This window comes from Arctopsyche grandis, chromosome 2 (genome assembly GCF_051622035.1).
Source record: "Arctopsyche grandis isolate Sample6627 chromosome 2, ASM5162203v2, whole genome shotgun sequence".
NCBI classification, from domain to species: domain Eukaryota; kingdom Metazoa; phylum Arthropoda; class Insecta; order Trichoptera; family Hydropsychidae; genus Arctopsyche; species Arctopsyche grandis.
Window position 1 is genome coordinate 27,974,348 of NC_135356.1, and position 15,711 is coordinate 27,990,058.

Below are 15,711 nucleotides of genomic sequence, written 5' to 3' on the forward strand. Positions count from 1 at the left end.
ATTTTCAGCCATTCACTGTCTTGCTGAATGAAGGCCTCTCCGACACGTTTCCATTTGTTTTAGGCAACTCTCATCCATCTCATCCCACACATTTCTCTAATTTCATCCAGCCATCTCCCCTGTAGCCTTTCTTGCAACCTTTTGCAATCTCTTGGGTACCATTTGAGCAGTGTGTTCGTCTGTTCTTATATCTACTTGACCCGCCCAATGCCACTTCAACCCTTCACTCTCTCTCCGTGTCATATGTACTTCTCACCAATCTTTGCTGTATATTACATAAAATGATATAAACAAAAATGCAGGTATACATTTCACAAGCAATTTATTTTTAAATTTGAAGGTACACACATTGATACTATTAGACATTTAGAACAACAGATAAAGCAAGCTAAGATGTGTACGTATGAGCAACTACGTAGGTAGTTCAATCATTTTTCGTGTATTGCAACTTATAAAATTTGTATAAATAATTCAAGTACTAATATACATATATAATATTTTTCACACATACATCCTCCTGTAAATGTATTCAATTATCATTGAATTTTAAACGTAATGTGACCTAAAATATCAACATATATACAGAAATTTGTGGCTCAACTTTCGTTTAAATTCGTAGACATTCTAATATACATATATTAAATTAGGAAAGGTCATAAAATTAAAATCTTATTTAAATGGCACAGAAGTGGATGCTCTGCAAAAAAATAATATAAATAATGGATTGCGATTTTTTAATATTTCGTTTGAGATTATAGATAAATGAGGCATTTTAAAGTGCTTTATTAAAAATATTTTTTTTAAATCGACTATTATCAAAATTTCTGACTAATATGTATATATAAATTGTATTTTTAAATATGTATATATTTTAAACATAAATTGGGTTGAATCATTTTATAATTAAAAACTAATAGAAAAATTTACGTTGCGATGAATTGATTTGATTTCGAAATGATTAATGCACTGGTAAAATGATAGGAAGACTCCATTTATAAAAAAAAAAAAAAAAACACGAAAATACTAACTAAAATTAAAATAAAAAAAAATATACATGAAATAGACTCCACTATTAACTACTATATACAAAAAAAATATTTATATAGGTATACTTAGGTCAAAATTGATCGACCCAGTAATTACATATTTCCAGATTGATTTCTGTATATGCATTTATAAATATAATATATAAATTTGCAATGTGTACAACACTGAATAAGTTTGTTCTGAAACTTTTCAACAATATAACATAAATCACAAAATGTAAAAACAGTCATACTTAATACTAAAGTTACCTTACCTTTTATGGCAATAATTACATGTACATTATATATTAACAAATATAATAATAGTAAAAATAATGAAAATAAATAAATATGCAAGATCATTTTAAGTTTTTGAATTTACATGAAACGACCGTAAAAATTATATTAATTACATATCACTATAGTGTTTTAGACAAAAAAATACACTTATTTGAATATTTTTATTTTAGCAGATTTTTCTTCAATCGCATAAGTTAGACATCACAGCCCCAAAAACCTAAGATTATATCGAAAGGCAATTTCTGATGGCTGGCTTAATTTCATAAATACAAAAACTCAAAAAAATATATATGTAATTCCAATTTTGCGATATTGTACTTTTTTAAGTTGAATAATTTTGATTTATATATTTTTTTTATAAAAACAATAATGTATTCAATTAGTTAATAGTCGGTTAAGATGGATTTTAAAAAAAAAAGGATAATAATTATTAAATTGATTCAGGTAACAACATTGAAATAACACAAACTACACATCGAACAAACGGCTAAGCTACATATACAAACATAAAATATTGATCAAAATTACAAATTGAAAAGTAATTCAGATGAAATATTAACAAGTAATAAATTTGAGAATCTCTGCATATATACATATATATATAAATACAAAAATATTACCAAGAGATCAGACAATGATCTCAAAATGCCTATAAAGATCTGAACCACCCACGTCGCCGCGATAAAACGCTTACATCGAAAATGTGAACCCAAACTACCAAATGCATTCCATTATAATCAAAATAAATAAAGCTGAAATGCGAAAGAGCAATTCGGAGATGACGATCTACTACTTGATGCTAACATTTAGAATCACATTGACAACATTTAACATTGACATTTGACAAACTACGACATATAACACATATACATATATAATAAGCATTTTTAGTTGTAATTTAAGTACAATCTGACACATTTGAAAATCAATGCCTTAAATAAGTAACATCAGAGCGTTAGCTATAAATTTAACAATATTTGATATTTTGATCTCAAAAATGTCATAAAAACGAAATATACATACATACATAGAATTGAAATCATATTGCTGTTTAATATTAATTTGGAATTTTACATAATTTCATTTGAATACTATCCTTGGAATTGAAATGTTTCATAAATTTGAATATATACATTTTTTTGGCACGTATGAGTTCAAAGAAACCTTTTTATATATTCAAAGCTTATATAATGTTAAATTAAATACAGGGAGGGGGCACGCTAAGTCTCAATCGTTTATTTTTAATTCGGTCTGTGTTGAATTCATAATTCATGTCGAATGTATTGTTTTTTATTTATACATCAAATGTACGCGAGGACTCAACGAACACACCACATTACATAAGAGTATTTGTACAAAAAAATGGTGAAATAATACAAGTATTGTACAACTAAACTAATCTAATATTACATAATTCATAGGGTTTTTTTTTACCAACATACATTCATTCAAACCTCACTTGGAAAGTGTAATTGAGAATAATCACAAATTTATACCAATTTGAATGGCACACATTTTCTAAATACATACATACACACACACACACATGGGTGAAAGTCTAAACACAGACATGCACTAATTAGACGTAATTACAAAGGTCATTTTTATACAAACATCTGTCAATATATTTTGAAAAATAATCTTCCGATATATTTTCATTGTAAAAACAATAGATTTTTATCAGTTTATAATTTGTACATGCATATGCAAAAGTTCAAATTAAATTTGGTTGTTATACATTCGAAAACCTTTTAGTCGAAATAAAAATTAAAACTTAGACACATCACAATCTAAAGGACATTCATTCACACGGCAGTCTCGTTTCGTCGCAACGGCTGAAGCTCCCTCTGCAGGTCGTTGTAGTACTCGTGGTCCGATATGGACTCTTCCTCGACAGACTTTTGAGCGACGAAAGGTACCGGCGGCACTTCAATAGGTGCCGTGTCCTCGGAGATCGAAGACTGAGCCACGGGATCGCCTTCTTCTGTTATCTTTGGTATAGACGGTTCAACGTCTAAAGCGTTGATGTTCTCGGTGGACGTGAGCAAGTATTCAGGGTTGTCGAGTCCTTTTTTGCTTTTTGGCAGGAAGTCGGGGTACTTTGAGAAGCTGGGCGACTTCACGGACCCGTCTCTGCTGTTGGAATCACCGATCAGGTCAATGTAGGATGTGTTGTTTTGACCCGGCTGCGGGAACGGCATCAGGTAGTCGTCCTCGTCGACGGGTAGGTCTATCTTCAAATTTCCAAGTTGCGCTTCCTTCATCCTCGTCGTCAGCTCTATTTCCTCGGCGCTGGTCGCATCCGGATCGCCCGGTTGTATTTGTATGGTGGTATATTTAGAGCTGGAGCTGTCCGAGTTCATGTGGTCGCAGTTATAGTATTGCCGAGAATCGTTCGGGCTGCAGCACTTTATTTCGGTATACGAACATCTCATGGATATGTTGTCTTGGAGGACTGAGTCGGTGACGGATGCGGTGGTGTTTTGCCGCCACGTGTTCGAAGAGCCTGGATTCATGAAGGAGTGTTGATGTTCCATCGACATGGAACCTGCTGACGGTCTGCTGCTGTCAGGGATCGAAGGTTGCAAATATTCTTCGGCTTCAACTAATGATTCGGGTCCGTCAACTCCGGAGGAAAGACTTCGGACCATCTCTTTCTCATCCTGAAATTCAAATAAATGCATTTTTTATTATAAAACTTTATAATACTATACATATGTAAATCATTAATAAAATTATTTGAATATATGCCTCAAAACTAACCATACAAATTTTAATTATTATTTTGAATAATTTTTATTAAATACTAATTTGCTTTTAATTGAACATTCCAACATATTGTATAGTAAATTTAAAAATTATAGACATTGCTTTGAAATTGCAATGATAAAGAATATATTACATTGAGTTATAACATCATTAATATACCGATGATTTTTCAATTCGGTCCCGCGATACACATGAAAGCACGATGAAAAATTAAAATATGCAAAAAGAAAGGCAACATATTCTATATTATATGTACATAACTTTCTTTCATATACATTATTGAATTATTCATATTATATAACATTTAACAGCACATAACGATTTAAAAATAGAGCAAATGATATACTTTCGGTGAAAAAATTATACTACCACTCATATTAGTACTGTTCAACACATCTTCGAATTAATAATGATAATTTAGCACATGGAATTAGTGTTCAAACGCAATCATGAACAGCATTATATGTAGTTAATAAATAAATCTTTAATTTGACAACAAGTGTATGAATTAAAACATCTAACTAAATCTAAAATTTCGCTCTATTCATATGAATCACCTGTATAATTGTATCAATAAGCAATAATATGGTATTCAAAAAGTTCGCTTGCAATTAAGAGAAATGCATACATTTGTACTTGAACGGTCTTATGTCATAATTTTTCAAATATTAATTATATACGAATTTATATATGCACAACATCTCTCACTAAAATTTTATGTATAAGTAAATACATATATAAAAATAAGCCATTAACCTTTCAGTTACATATATATTTAATATGAAAATATGGTCAGAAAAAAGCGAACTTATTTAAATGAAATAAAAATAATATTATAATCACCTGTTGAGAGTATGATGGGAGTCTCATGAACTTATCGCCTTGAATGACCAAGTATCTGCCGGGATCTCTAGCCATTTCAGCAAACTTTATAGCCAATTTAACAAAACTAGGTCTGCTTTCGGCGTCTAGCATCCAACAAGAGACCATGATACAGTATATATCCAAACTGCAAATACTCGGCTGGGGTAGTTTCAAACCGTTCTCGATCAGTTCGGGAACATCTCTAGCTGATATGTTCTCGTAAGGTCTGCCACCGTAAGTCAACAATTCCCAAACAGTCACACCGAAAGCCCAAACGTCACTCTTGTGTGTGAATATCCTGTGTTGTATGCACTCAAGGGCCAGCCATTTGATGGGCATTTTACCTCCAGCTGCTTTGTATTCGTCTTCGTTGATGTCTAAGAGCTTAGCCAAACCAAAGTCGGTGATCTTTATGCAGTTTGGAGTTTGAACTAGCACGTTGCGAGCGGCCAAATCACGATGAACTAGTCGCTTGTCTTCCAAGTATGACATGCCTTTAGCTATCTGCGTGCACCAGTTCAGCAGAGCTTTAGAGCCGATCTTTTCTTTATGGCTTCGTACATAGTCGAGCAAACATCCCAGAGGCATTAGTTGGGTGATCAGCATCATCTCTTGGGTCAAGCAGACAGCTAGTAGTTGAAGCAGATTTGGATGGTCAACGCTGGCCATTATGTAGGCTTCGTCCAAGAACTCCTTGCTGGTATTTGCTCCGGTTTCTTCGCGCAAAACTTTAATAGCCACCGGTATTTTGACGTTTTCACCTTCTGGCACCCATACTCCTTTGAAGACCTTTCCGAATGCGCCGAATCCTAGGATGCCACCTTTCCTCAACTCTACTTCCTTCACTATATTCAACTTGGCAAGATTTGGCTTTACATTACTTGGCCGCAGCGGTTCGTTGTCTTCACAGCCCGTTAGCACCTTTGTCATTTTGACGGCTTCCTTTTTAGCTTTGACTTTTTGATGCCAGAAATAGATCACCAAGACTGCACCGGTTAGAATAAATAGTGCTAGGATTATAGCCGATACAATCAGCACCGTGGAAGATCCAGCAGCGTCGATCAAACGGAAGGGGCCTGCCGGTTCGGCCCAACAGTACGGTTCGAAAGATATTACATTCGGGAAAATTTTGTGCGGTAGGCTTTCAGGACAATCAGCAGTACAGTTGAACGAGGAAGAGTTGTCAAAAGTCGGTTGTCCACTCATAAAGATCATCAAATTTCTGCATTTCATACAGTCAGATGGATCTGGACCGTAGCAACCGCGGCACTCGGCATGGCAAGGTACACATATTTGAGTGTTTTCATCTGCATAATGATCTGCAGGACATTCGTCTTCGCACTGTTCGCCTCTTTTGAACTTAGTGCACTCTTGACAAACTTGTTCGTGGAAGCCGTAGCCAGTGCACTTCTTACACCTCGGATGACACTTTCTGCATATGGCTTTCCCAGCTAGAGGTTTCAACGGTCCCTGCTCTTGAGGACCCACCCATTCGTAATAGTAACCGTCAGGGCAAGATTCGTTCTTCTGTAAGCATCTGTCCACCGTCACGTCTCCGTTAATCACAGCCTTTTCGCACGAGTTGCACCCGTTGGAGCCAATGGTGTTGTATGGTCCGAGACAACCACCGACGCAATTTTCATGACAGAGTGAACACTCGCCACGCATCGATTTGTACTTTCTGATAGGACATTCGGTGACGCAGAATGGACCGTCGCGAGCATTCTTGCACTCGGTGCAGTGATCTTGTCGGGGACCGTTGCACGTAGAAGCGCATTCCGGATGACACGGCAGACACAGCTTCGCCCCGGCTTTGTACATTCTGAAGCAGAAGTTTGACAACAATTAACAATTATAACATTGGAATGATATCATAAATGACAAAATGAGTATCATACCCAGTGTGAGAGTCACAATTTTCTAAACAAGTATCGCCGAATTTGAAGTTTCTACAGGCTAAACATTGATTGGGACCAGAACCCCAACAACCATCAGACGTGCACTGTGGATCACATACAAGCCCTAGTTCTTCTGTTGGGAGGAAAAATACAAATCTTTAAATTGAAAACTAATCATAATTCAATTCATTAAACATTTCGCTTCAAATACATATATGTACACACAGTGCTGAAAATAAAACGCTGTTACGCAATTAGCAAATCAATCGCTCAGTAAATAAATAAATGTTGTGTTTGTGTGATGTGTAATGATGATTCGCAATATATAAATAAGCTATCGCGCTATAATTACATATACACAAGGTACAAATCGGAATTTAACTTACTGCACTCTTTGGCATCTCTGTTGTTTTGCAATACGTTCTCGTGTTCGATAGACCTTTGAATCTTCTTCCAATCTATGTCCTTGACGAAGCACAAATTCTTGTTCTCCAATATGACGACGGCTCCCGAGCTGATCTTCTTCAGCGACTTCATCTCTAAGGAAACCAGGGCCGTTTTGACTATGTATAGAGAAGCGAAGAAGTTATCCGTTGTTAGCTGCCTTCCTCCAATCACTTCTAAATTGCGGAAGTATGACAAGTTTGTAAACTTTTCGTGATGTCCTTGGATGTTGATGTAGCCTGTGACTTCTTTGAGGGTGCTGAAGACTTCCAAACGATCCGGATGCATCTCTTGATACCGCTGTCCAAATGTGAAGTTGTTGTACACGTGTTGGAAGCCGCTGAACGATTGTTCCAGTATTTCGAGAGATCCGTCGATGATGGTGCAGTCTTTGAAGCTGTCGATGTTTCCAGAGTGGACTGACTTTGCTCCGACGCACGATTTGGGACAAGGTCCATCGCATGGCATACACTCTCCGGCGACTGCTGTTTTCTTAGGTGGGCAAGCTCTGACGCAAGCTCCGTTGTCTTTCAAAAGATGTTCGGGACAGTTGCGTACACAGGTGGCACCGTATGCGTATTTACCGTTGGCGTTAGCTTCCCAAGAGTACGTCGTAGGATTGTAAGTTTGCATAGGGGGACACTCTTGGGTACAGAGACCATCGTCGTAGAAGTTCCTGCAAGCTAAGCAATCACTCTGTTTAGGTCCAGTGCAGCCACCAGCACAGAATAAATGGCAACACTCTCGAGGATTCGATCCGAAACATCTGCCTTGATAACACTGGGGACTGCAGTTGGTCTTGGAGAACTTCTGACAGTTATCAGATCCTTCTCCCCAGCATCCAGCCTCGCAGCTCTTGTCACAAGGTGGACACTCCCTTTCAGCAGATGTGAAATTGTACACGTAAACGTAAGTAGCTTTAGGGCCAGTTATGATCTCGTCCCAATTGATGGTCTTCACGTGGCACATGTTATAATTTTGATAGATCCCTACACTTCCTGCTAGGACGTCCCGCAAAGCGGGCAGTTCCAGGGTGAAAGCACCAGATAAGGTGACCATAAGGGCGAACTCTTCATCGCGCACATTCAACTTGAACAGGGTCCTGCCTCTGATGATCTGAAGCCGAGGCAGGATGATGCGTCGCACGTCCACGTGCGATATCAACACATAGCCGGTGACTTCTCGGATGTACTGCAAGAAGGACAGGTCCAGGCTTCCATTCTGGAGCCAGGTCAGCTCCAGGTTGCCGTCCACGTATGTGCAGTTGGTGAATCGATCGCGCAGATTCCTATAGTGATGGTCCCGATTCGATGGCACCGACATCCGGCCATTTGTGCCAATGCATACTGAAAAACGATAAAAACGAATAATTAATAAAAACATTCTCAATTCCACACTCCACATGCCCACGAAACGAGTAAGAAAAAAAAGCACACGTGAAACAAATTGTTGATCTAGATCTTTTCTCCATCTAAAATAAAATACAATATTGCAAAAATTATTAGTTATTTTAATATAAATATGTTATAATGATATTTACCTTTTTATATAAGAAGTTGTCTTATAGTTTGCGTTGTATGTATTTATTGATAAAAGCGCGAAATGTCAAAGTGAGAAATTCAACACACAATACTAAAGGTCAGTAGAACTTGAAATCACTAATAAATTTTTATTTGCATATATAAAGTTTAGGATTACAATAAAAATGTTATTACTTATAATGCAGTTTTGGATTGAAGACTCAAACGCGTTTTGGATGTAGTTTCGCACTAAAATTTTAAAATCTAACCACCCAAGTTTAATGCAAGCGTGTGTACATTGGAAAGCCGAACGCAAGAGTAAGCGCGAAACCCAACGTATACACATTTATATGTAATAAATATAAAAAAAATATGTATATAAATTTGAAATATAAATACATAAGTAGTATGAAGAAAAGTAATTAACACTAAGAGCAATTTTTGAAACGTTGTACGTTAGTTTTCACCTTTAAGAGAACCTTATCAGAACACAGCCATCGGTTTGTCCACTTAACTTTTGTGTCTCGACACACTCAGGTATACCTGTTCGTGAGCAACAACTCTCGATTGTTCCTTTTTTTTATATTCGTCTCGTCATTCTTTCGATGTACCCACATCACCTTGGCTTTATTCTCTCGATGCACTCTTATTTTGGGCTATTTTATTCTCACGCGAGAATTCCGCTCTTCAGGTACCAAAAGTACCACATTCGAAAAATAATATGCCCCCTCTACACGTCCATCATTAAACATGGAATAAATTTCCCCTACGTACAAATGTATTCACGTCAAGTTGAATTCATACATACGTAATATATTTTTATGAATGAGCGAAATGTTCAAGAATTCATTATACATAGTAGTAGATCGTTGTCGCCTTCTAATGTATTCCGAGATCAGCCTACAACTAAATAAGGAATCGGCAATCGTAAAACGATCAGCGATTCTCGAAACGGGCGTAGGCTCCTAGACAATAAAAAATAATTGACTAATTTACCAATAGCGCGTTTAATTCCATCAAATTAGCGATTGAAATTAATCTCGCGATGTGCACACACGTAGGACGAACATCGTAAAGCTTTTCGCGAACGATTCGATTTATAGCTTTCGGCTTAGGTTTGAAGGTGCGAAATCACGATGTGCATATACATACATACATACGTACATATACATACATACATACGTACATAAAAGTGCAAAAAAGAAGCTGAGGTAAAAAATAAACGCGACATAAAAAAGTATCGACGTGACTCAAACGGCGATAATCCGAACTTCCTGTAGTCTTTTCTTCTGGTTTTTTTGATGCATTGCAATTCGGAGAAAAATTCGCAATGATCTATTATAGATAGATACTTTACATACAAGTTTAAAATTTTCGACTCTAATAAACCGTGTAAAAAAATACGTTAACGGTAAATTATATATGTATACACGCCGAAAGAACGGAGTCAAATTTTAAAAGTTGAATTGAATTAGCATTAATGTGATCTAAATTATAATTTGAATCCTATTAGATTTTTTCATACGAAATCCCGCAATCGATTAATTGTATTTGTCGAATTGATTTCTAATAAGAATTAATTAGCAAAAGATTAATCACCAATATTCACGTATAATATATGGCAAATCCTGTTTGCAAACTGGCTGATATAATTTTGGAGGGAAAATTTTCGTACTATGTATGTATGTATGTATGTAAAGCACTTTGTTTCGTAATAATTTAGTCACCACTAACTATTTGACTATACACTACTTGTAATCCTCGTATAATAATAATCCACTTGTGTATAGGTATATCACTTTCACGTCGAGCTTATTTTCACACGTATGGCTATAAAAGCTTTACACAGTTTCAAATGTGGAATGGTTACATGTATAAAACAGATGGATTTTGATCAAATTGATTATTTAAATTCATAACAGAACATCCACATATGTAGTTGGATTTGAAATAGTTCTCAATGAATAATGTTTTTGACCAAAACTGGATTTACTCGCTTTACAAGTTACGAGCGGCGATACATATGGCGTTGCGTTGCGTCGGAAAATCCGGAAAAGCCTCATTTGAATTGTACACACACACACACAGAGACGCGTCGTCGAAGATTCGAGACCATGGATTGGTCCATATACTTACTTCTCCCTTTGACGAACTCGTTGTTGATGTTGTTGTTGGTGGAGTTGTTGCGGTGGTCGTGGTGCCTGTTGGCCGCCGCTCTGGAGTGCGACCTTTGCATGGCCCTCGCAGCATCCGCGACGCCGGCCATCATGACCATCGTGGACATGACGATGACCAGCACCAGCATCGGCCTTAGCAACACCTCTGTTGGCGTCACCATGTCGCGGGGGCGCGTTCATGCAGGGGCGCCAGGGCCGCAGCGCCCACGTGGCGCGCGACCGGACCGCGGCTGAACACTGCCGCCTTTGCCTCTTTCCCTCCACTCCTACACCGCTGTACTTCTGTTCAACACAACCATACCAACGGCAATCAGAACCGAGTCTCGAAAACCTCATCCGAACGATGGGGTGGGGGGGACCGAAAGGGGAGGGGTGGGGAGAATCCCCCGCCAACCGATCTCGACTCGACCGGTGAAATCCGGACGCTCTCAGAGAGATGCTCTCGACTGCTTACATATATATTACATATATACCACGATCGACAAATTGTCAACGTTTTCCATACCTCATATGCCACACGTCGAAAAATACAAACGTTAAAAATCGTAGAAAAATACGCACATATGTACATAAATATATAAAAAAATAACCCAGACAGAGGATTTGGAATCTTCAAATATTTGAGAGATTCCAAATTTTATTTGAATCGCATTTGTTTTTTAAATTACTAAATAAATGAAGATATTTGTCTAATAAAATTCGGTTGTGTCCATAACCTCCTTTTTATTACGAGGGATTTTTGTCTGTCTAACTGAACGTTCACCCATATATACTAACTTGAAAAAACCGCATGCCATATATAATATTCCGTTTGTTACAGACATTGCTAACAAACTAACCAGTAGATTCTATGACAGAATCACTAATAACCATACTAACACACTTGTGAAGAGTCTCGGTGATTACAACAAAATGTCTATACCCTTCAGGTATAACACACAGATTACCTAAACATAATCTGCTTTAGGTCATCGACTTTAGATAGTCTTTAATTAATATTATGTATTAGATGTATTATGAGCATATATATAAGAATTGAAAATAGGTTTTTGAGCTATTTTTCCTATTATTACATTAACATTAGAATAATATAATACTATGATTACTAACGAAATTAAATTAAAATTGTAAAATAGAAAATGATCAGTAGATCAGTAGCTATTAAAATAGATATAATATGTATTGTGAACATAATTTCGTAATAATAAACAGCATTTAAAAAACAAAAAAAACTGAAAGTTACTTTATTTATTAGTTACCTGGTAAGCGAATTTATATCAAACTAGTGTTTTTACCCGGCTTCGCTCGGTATTTGTAATATAAACCGCTTAAACTTGGCCAATCTAACTGTTAGCGCTTTAACTAAAACCAAATAGTTCGTGTATGAACAAACTAGCATGTTTATGAACGAACCGGAGTGAACACTTGGACTGTAATATATACAAATATTGAATTACTAACTAAGAGCGAAATAATTAATAACCAATGTATGCAAATCTGAGACGCAGTGTTTCTAAATGTATTTTTTTTATGTTTGGGTCAAGTTGAAAAGACGCCGCCTGATGTTTGGCAAAACCGTTACGCCAAATTAGTAAATTTTATAAATAAAAACATTGAAGGAAATGAAAGTCAATGATTTGCATCAGCTTGTTATATAGGCGATACTTAATATTAATACTAATTTGAAGTAAAAAATCGCATTATGTTTTTTTTAACGACTTCACAGCCTTGAAAAAGACCATAATATTTTCAGATGTGCGCTTCTACTTTGTGTCTAATTTTATCATACAGCTTAAACACACCAGATTTATACGGTTTTACAAAATGGAAAATTTTGGCCATCTACATACATATACATATATAAATTAATCTATTATACATAGTGTATACGAATTAATGTTTGTTTAAATATATACATGTGTGATTGTCCGTGTTGATAGGTCACAAACTCACAATATTGAACTTAGAATCGACAAATTTTTGTATTCCATCTTACGATACCCTAACAAAGAACGTAGATGACTTTTGAAATGGACCCCATACCCGGGCGACGCCTGGCAAGCGTGTTTTCCGCGATTTAATATCACTATTATCAATATTTGTAGAGTGGTCAAATACTTCAAATACGGTCTTTTTCCACTTGTGTAATATAAAAATGAATAAATTTGTTATATCTCATTGTATTTGTAAACTAAAATTGTCCGAGCAACGCTGGGCAAATTGACTATTTAAATATAAAATCAATAACTTACAAAATACAACCTATTCTGAATGCAAATACATCTATCGAAAGTATGTATGTATGTCTGTGTATCGATGAAGGGAAATACGAATATAAGTCCCACATTATCTGACATATAGCGATAATACTTACATATTATTAAGTTATTGATCATATTATTGGTTAATTTGTTTGACGAAATAGTCTTAACTATCAAAACAAAGGCAAGAAACAGACAGAACGTTGACTTTGAGACTTTTTAACGCGATTTAATATCACTTTGAGATCACATGTGAATATTTCGATTTATCAGGATCACATTCAAATTAGCTGGAATCAAAATCTCACTTTAAAGATTTATGTCATATGTATTTATGTATGTATGTGACTCACTAGTCATTAAATTGAACGTGCTATATCAGTAAATAACGCAACACGTGTAAATATGCATATAATAATAACTTATTATTGTATTCCTTTTACATATGTGACTGAAGTTGTTTGTTGTAATTTCATACCTGTTGGTTTTACTCGATTTTTTACATACATATGAGATCTATTTTATGTTTCCTTTCATTAAAAAAACCGTGTAAAATCAAAACAGGGAACTGATTTTAAGACGTTAAAAGCCGTAAACGAGACACGGGGAGGGGAATACGTTCCAAGAGAATGCGTAAAAATCAATGAACAAAATTATTACGATTTAATTAATATATTTCGTGTCTCACACGCGTAAAACATAAAATATATCTCTTGAAAAGTAATAAAAATAGAAGGCGTAAATACTGGTCTTACTTGTTGAGACTTTAAAGCACGTTCAGTGTAGGGGTCAACGTCTATTACTGTCAGTATTTTACTGAGCATAGATATTTCAAGTGTTCTCGTTAACTGAAGTACTTAAACTTGTAATTCTAGCAATGTATGCGTACATAAATTAGACGTTTAAAAGTCGCTGATCGGTCCTTATTCAATCTTTCATCAAAAGTGCTAAAATTTTAAGTGCATTCACAAATGTAAGAAGATCATCGATGATTATATTTTTAGCTGTGTGGCATACGAAGAATTGTGTGTATTGTCACAGTTAATAATACTGCTTCATAGAGATTTTTTTGTATATGTATGCAGTATGCAGTCTATCGTTGTTTACTAATATTTCAAACCTTTTGGATATTGAAAATAAAAATAAATCGTTGTTATATTTGCCGTTATATTTGAAAGTCTAATTTTCAATTTCAAAAACACTATTTCTGTTTGACTTAATACAAAAATTGTTATCGTTTATTTTAATTCGATATGTTCAGAATCTTTGAAAAGCGGGATAAATGTATTACAGGCCACCGGTATTTTTAAATATTGTTAAACTCAAAGCATTATATTTAATGTTTTGCGACTTTCAATTATAACGGCTCATATTTTTATATACAATGTTATATGCATGTAATTATTTAGATTAGGGTAGTGCTATTTTATTTTCGTAGTTTATGCTTAAAGTGGTGAAGTATGATTTTATTCTTATAGATGTATATGTAGAATGGTCATAAAAAATAATATCTTGACCGTTAAAAAGTGCCTTTTTAAAGCAATTGATTATAATTATGACTAAGGTATTATTTTAAAAAAATTTATGTATGTACATACATATATTCACTAAATGAAAATTATATGAGAGTGAAAAAAGTAGCTTTTACCAGTGTTTAATTGATTTACAAAGTGAAAAATGGATAGCTAGCTGTCATCGCTTCGATCTGACACAAGATACCAATGTAAATTTTAATCAGTTCGGTAATGATGAAACTCCTCTAGCTTCATGTCGGAGACATTAACTTACTTCAATGTTAGCTAACCTTTGCATATCAAAGCGACCTGAAGATTGGAAGTGAAGCTAATAAAAAGCACAATTTTTTTGACAGCCAGGAATTTCAGAGTGAAGCTAATAAAAAGCTTGTAAAAAAATATACAATGAACCTTTCACTAAGAGATATATTAAAATTTCGGCAAATGCATATAATATTATACATTGATATACAATAGAAAGAGGTACATTACATTGTATGCATGTTTAAATATATAATAATATAATTGTCAATGATTACGTTGTATTTTGTACCATCGTAATTTGAATGAATTTCAGTCCAGATTTCACCGAGTCGATAGTCGAAGCTTATATAAATTAAGTTACAAAAACACATATTATATATTAAAATAAATAAAAAATTATGTATGTATGTATGCGTATAAATTATAAATAATATAGAGATTCGTCATCAACATAATGATATATTTTATTTTTTTACATAGATATATACCAGGAAGGCTTGACAGGAAGTCCCCAATGCGCCTTCCTGGACAATTAATTACATATTTGTAATGCAGCATTCCAACTGAAGTTGAAGAACGCGAAATAACAATTAATGAATTAATTAATCCATTGAGTCACGTATGTATTTAGATTTTGTACATAATTTTTACAAATTATACACACAATAAATACAG

At 35.0% G+C, this 15,711-nt stretch overlaps 1 protein-coding gene across 1 annotated transcript in view; it reads right to left on the reverse strand.

Annotated features, from left to right (window-relative positions):
* Window positions 1-306: 306 nt before the first annotated feature.
* Window positions 307-15,711, reverse strand: part of Egfr (epidermal growth factor receptor) — a 47,340-nt gene continuing 31,935 nt past the window's right edge. The window contains exons 2-6 of the mRNA XM_077446075.1: window positions 10,957-11,279; window positions 7,243-8,646; window positions 6,857-6,989; window positions 4,938-6,780; window positions 307-3,988 (exon numbers count right to left, since the gene is read on the reverse strand). Coding sequence (XP_077302201.1) covers window positions 3,131-3,988; window positions 4,938-6,780; window positions 6,857-6,989; window positions 7,243-8,646; window positions 10,957-11,158 — 4,440 coding nt within the window. The 5' untranslated portion in view covers window positions 11,159-11,279 and the 3' untranslated portion in view covers window positions 307-3,130. The remainder of the gene's footprint in view (window positions 3,989-4,937; window positions 6,781-6,856; window positions 6,990-7,242; window positions 8,647-10,956; window positions 11,280-15,711) is intronic.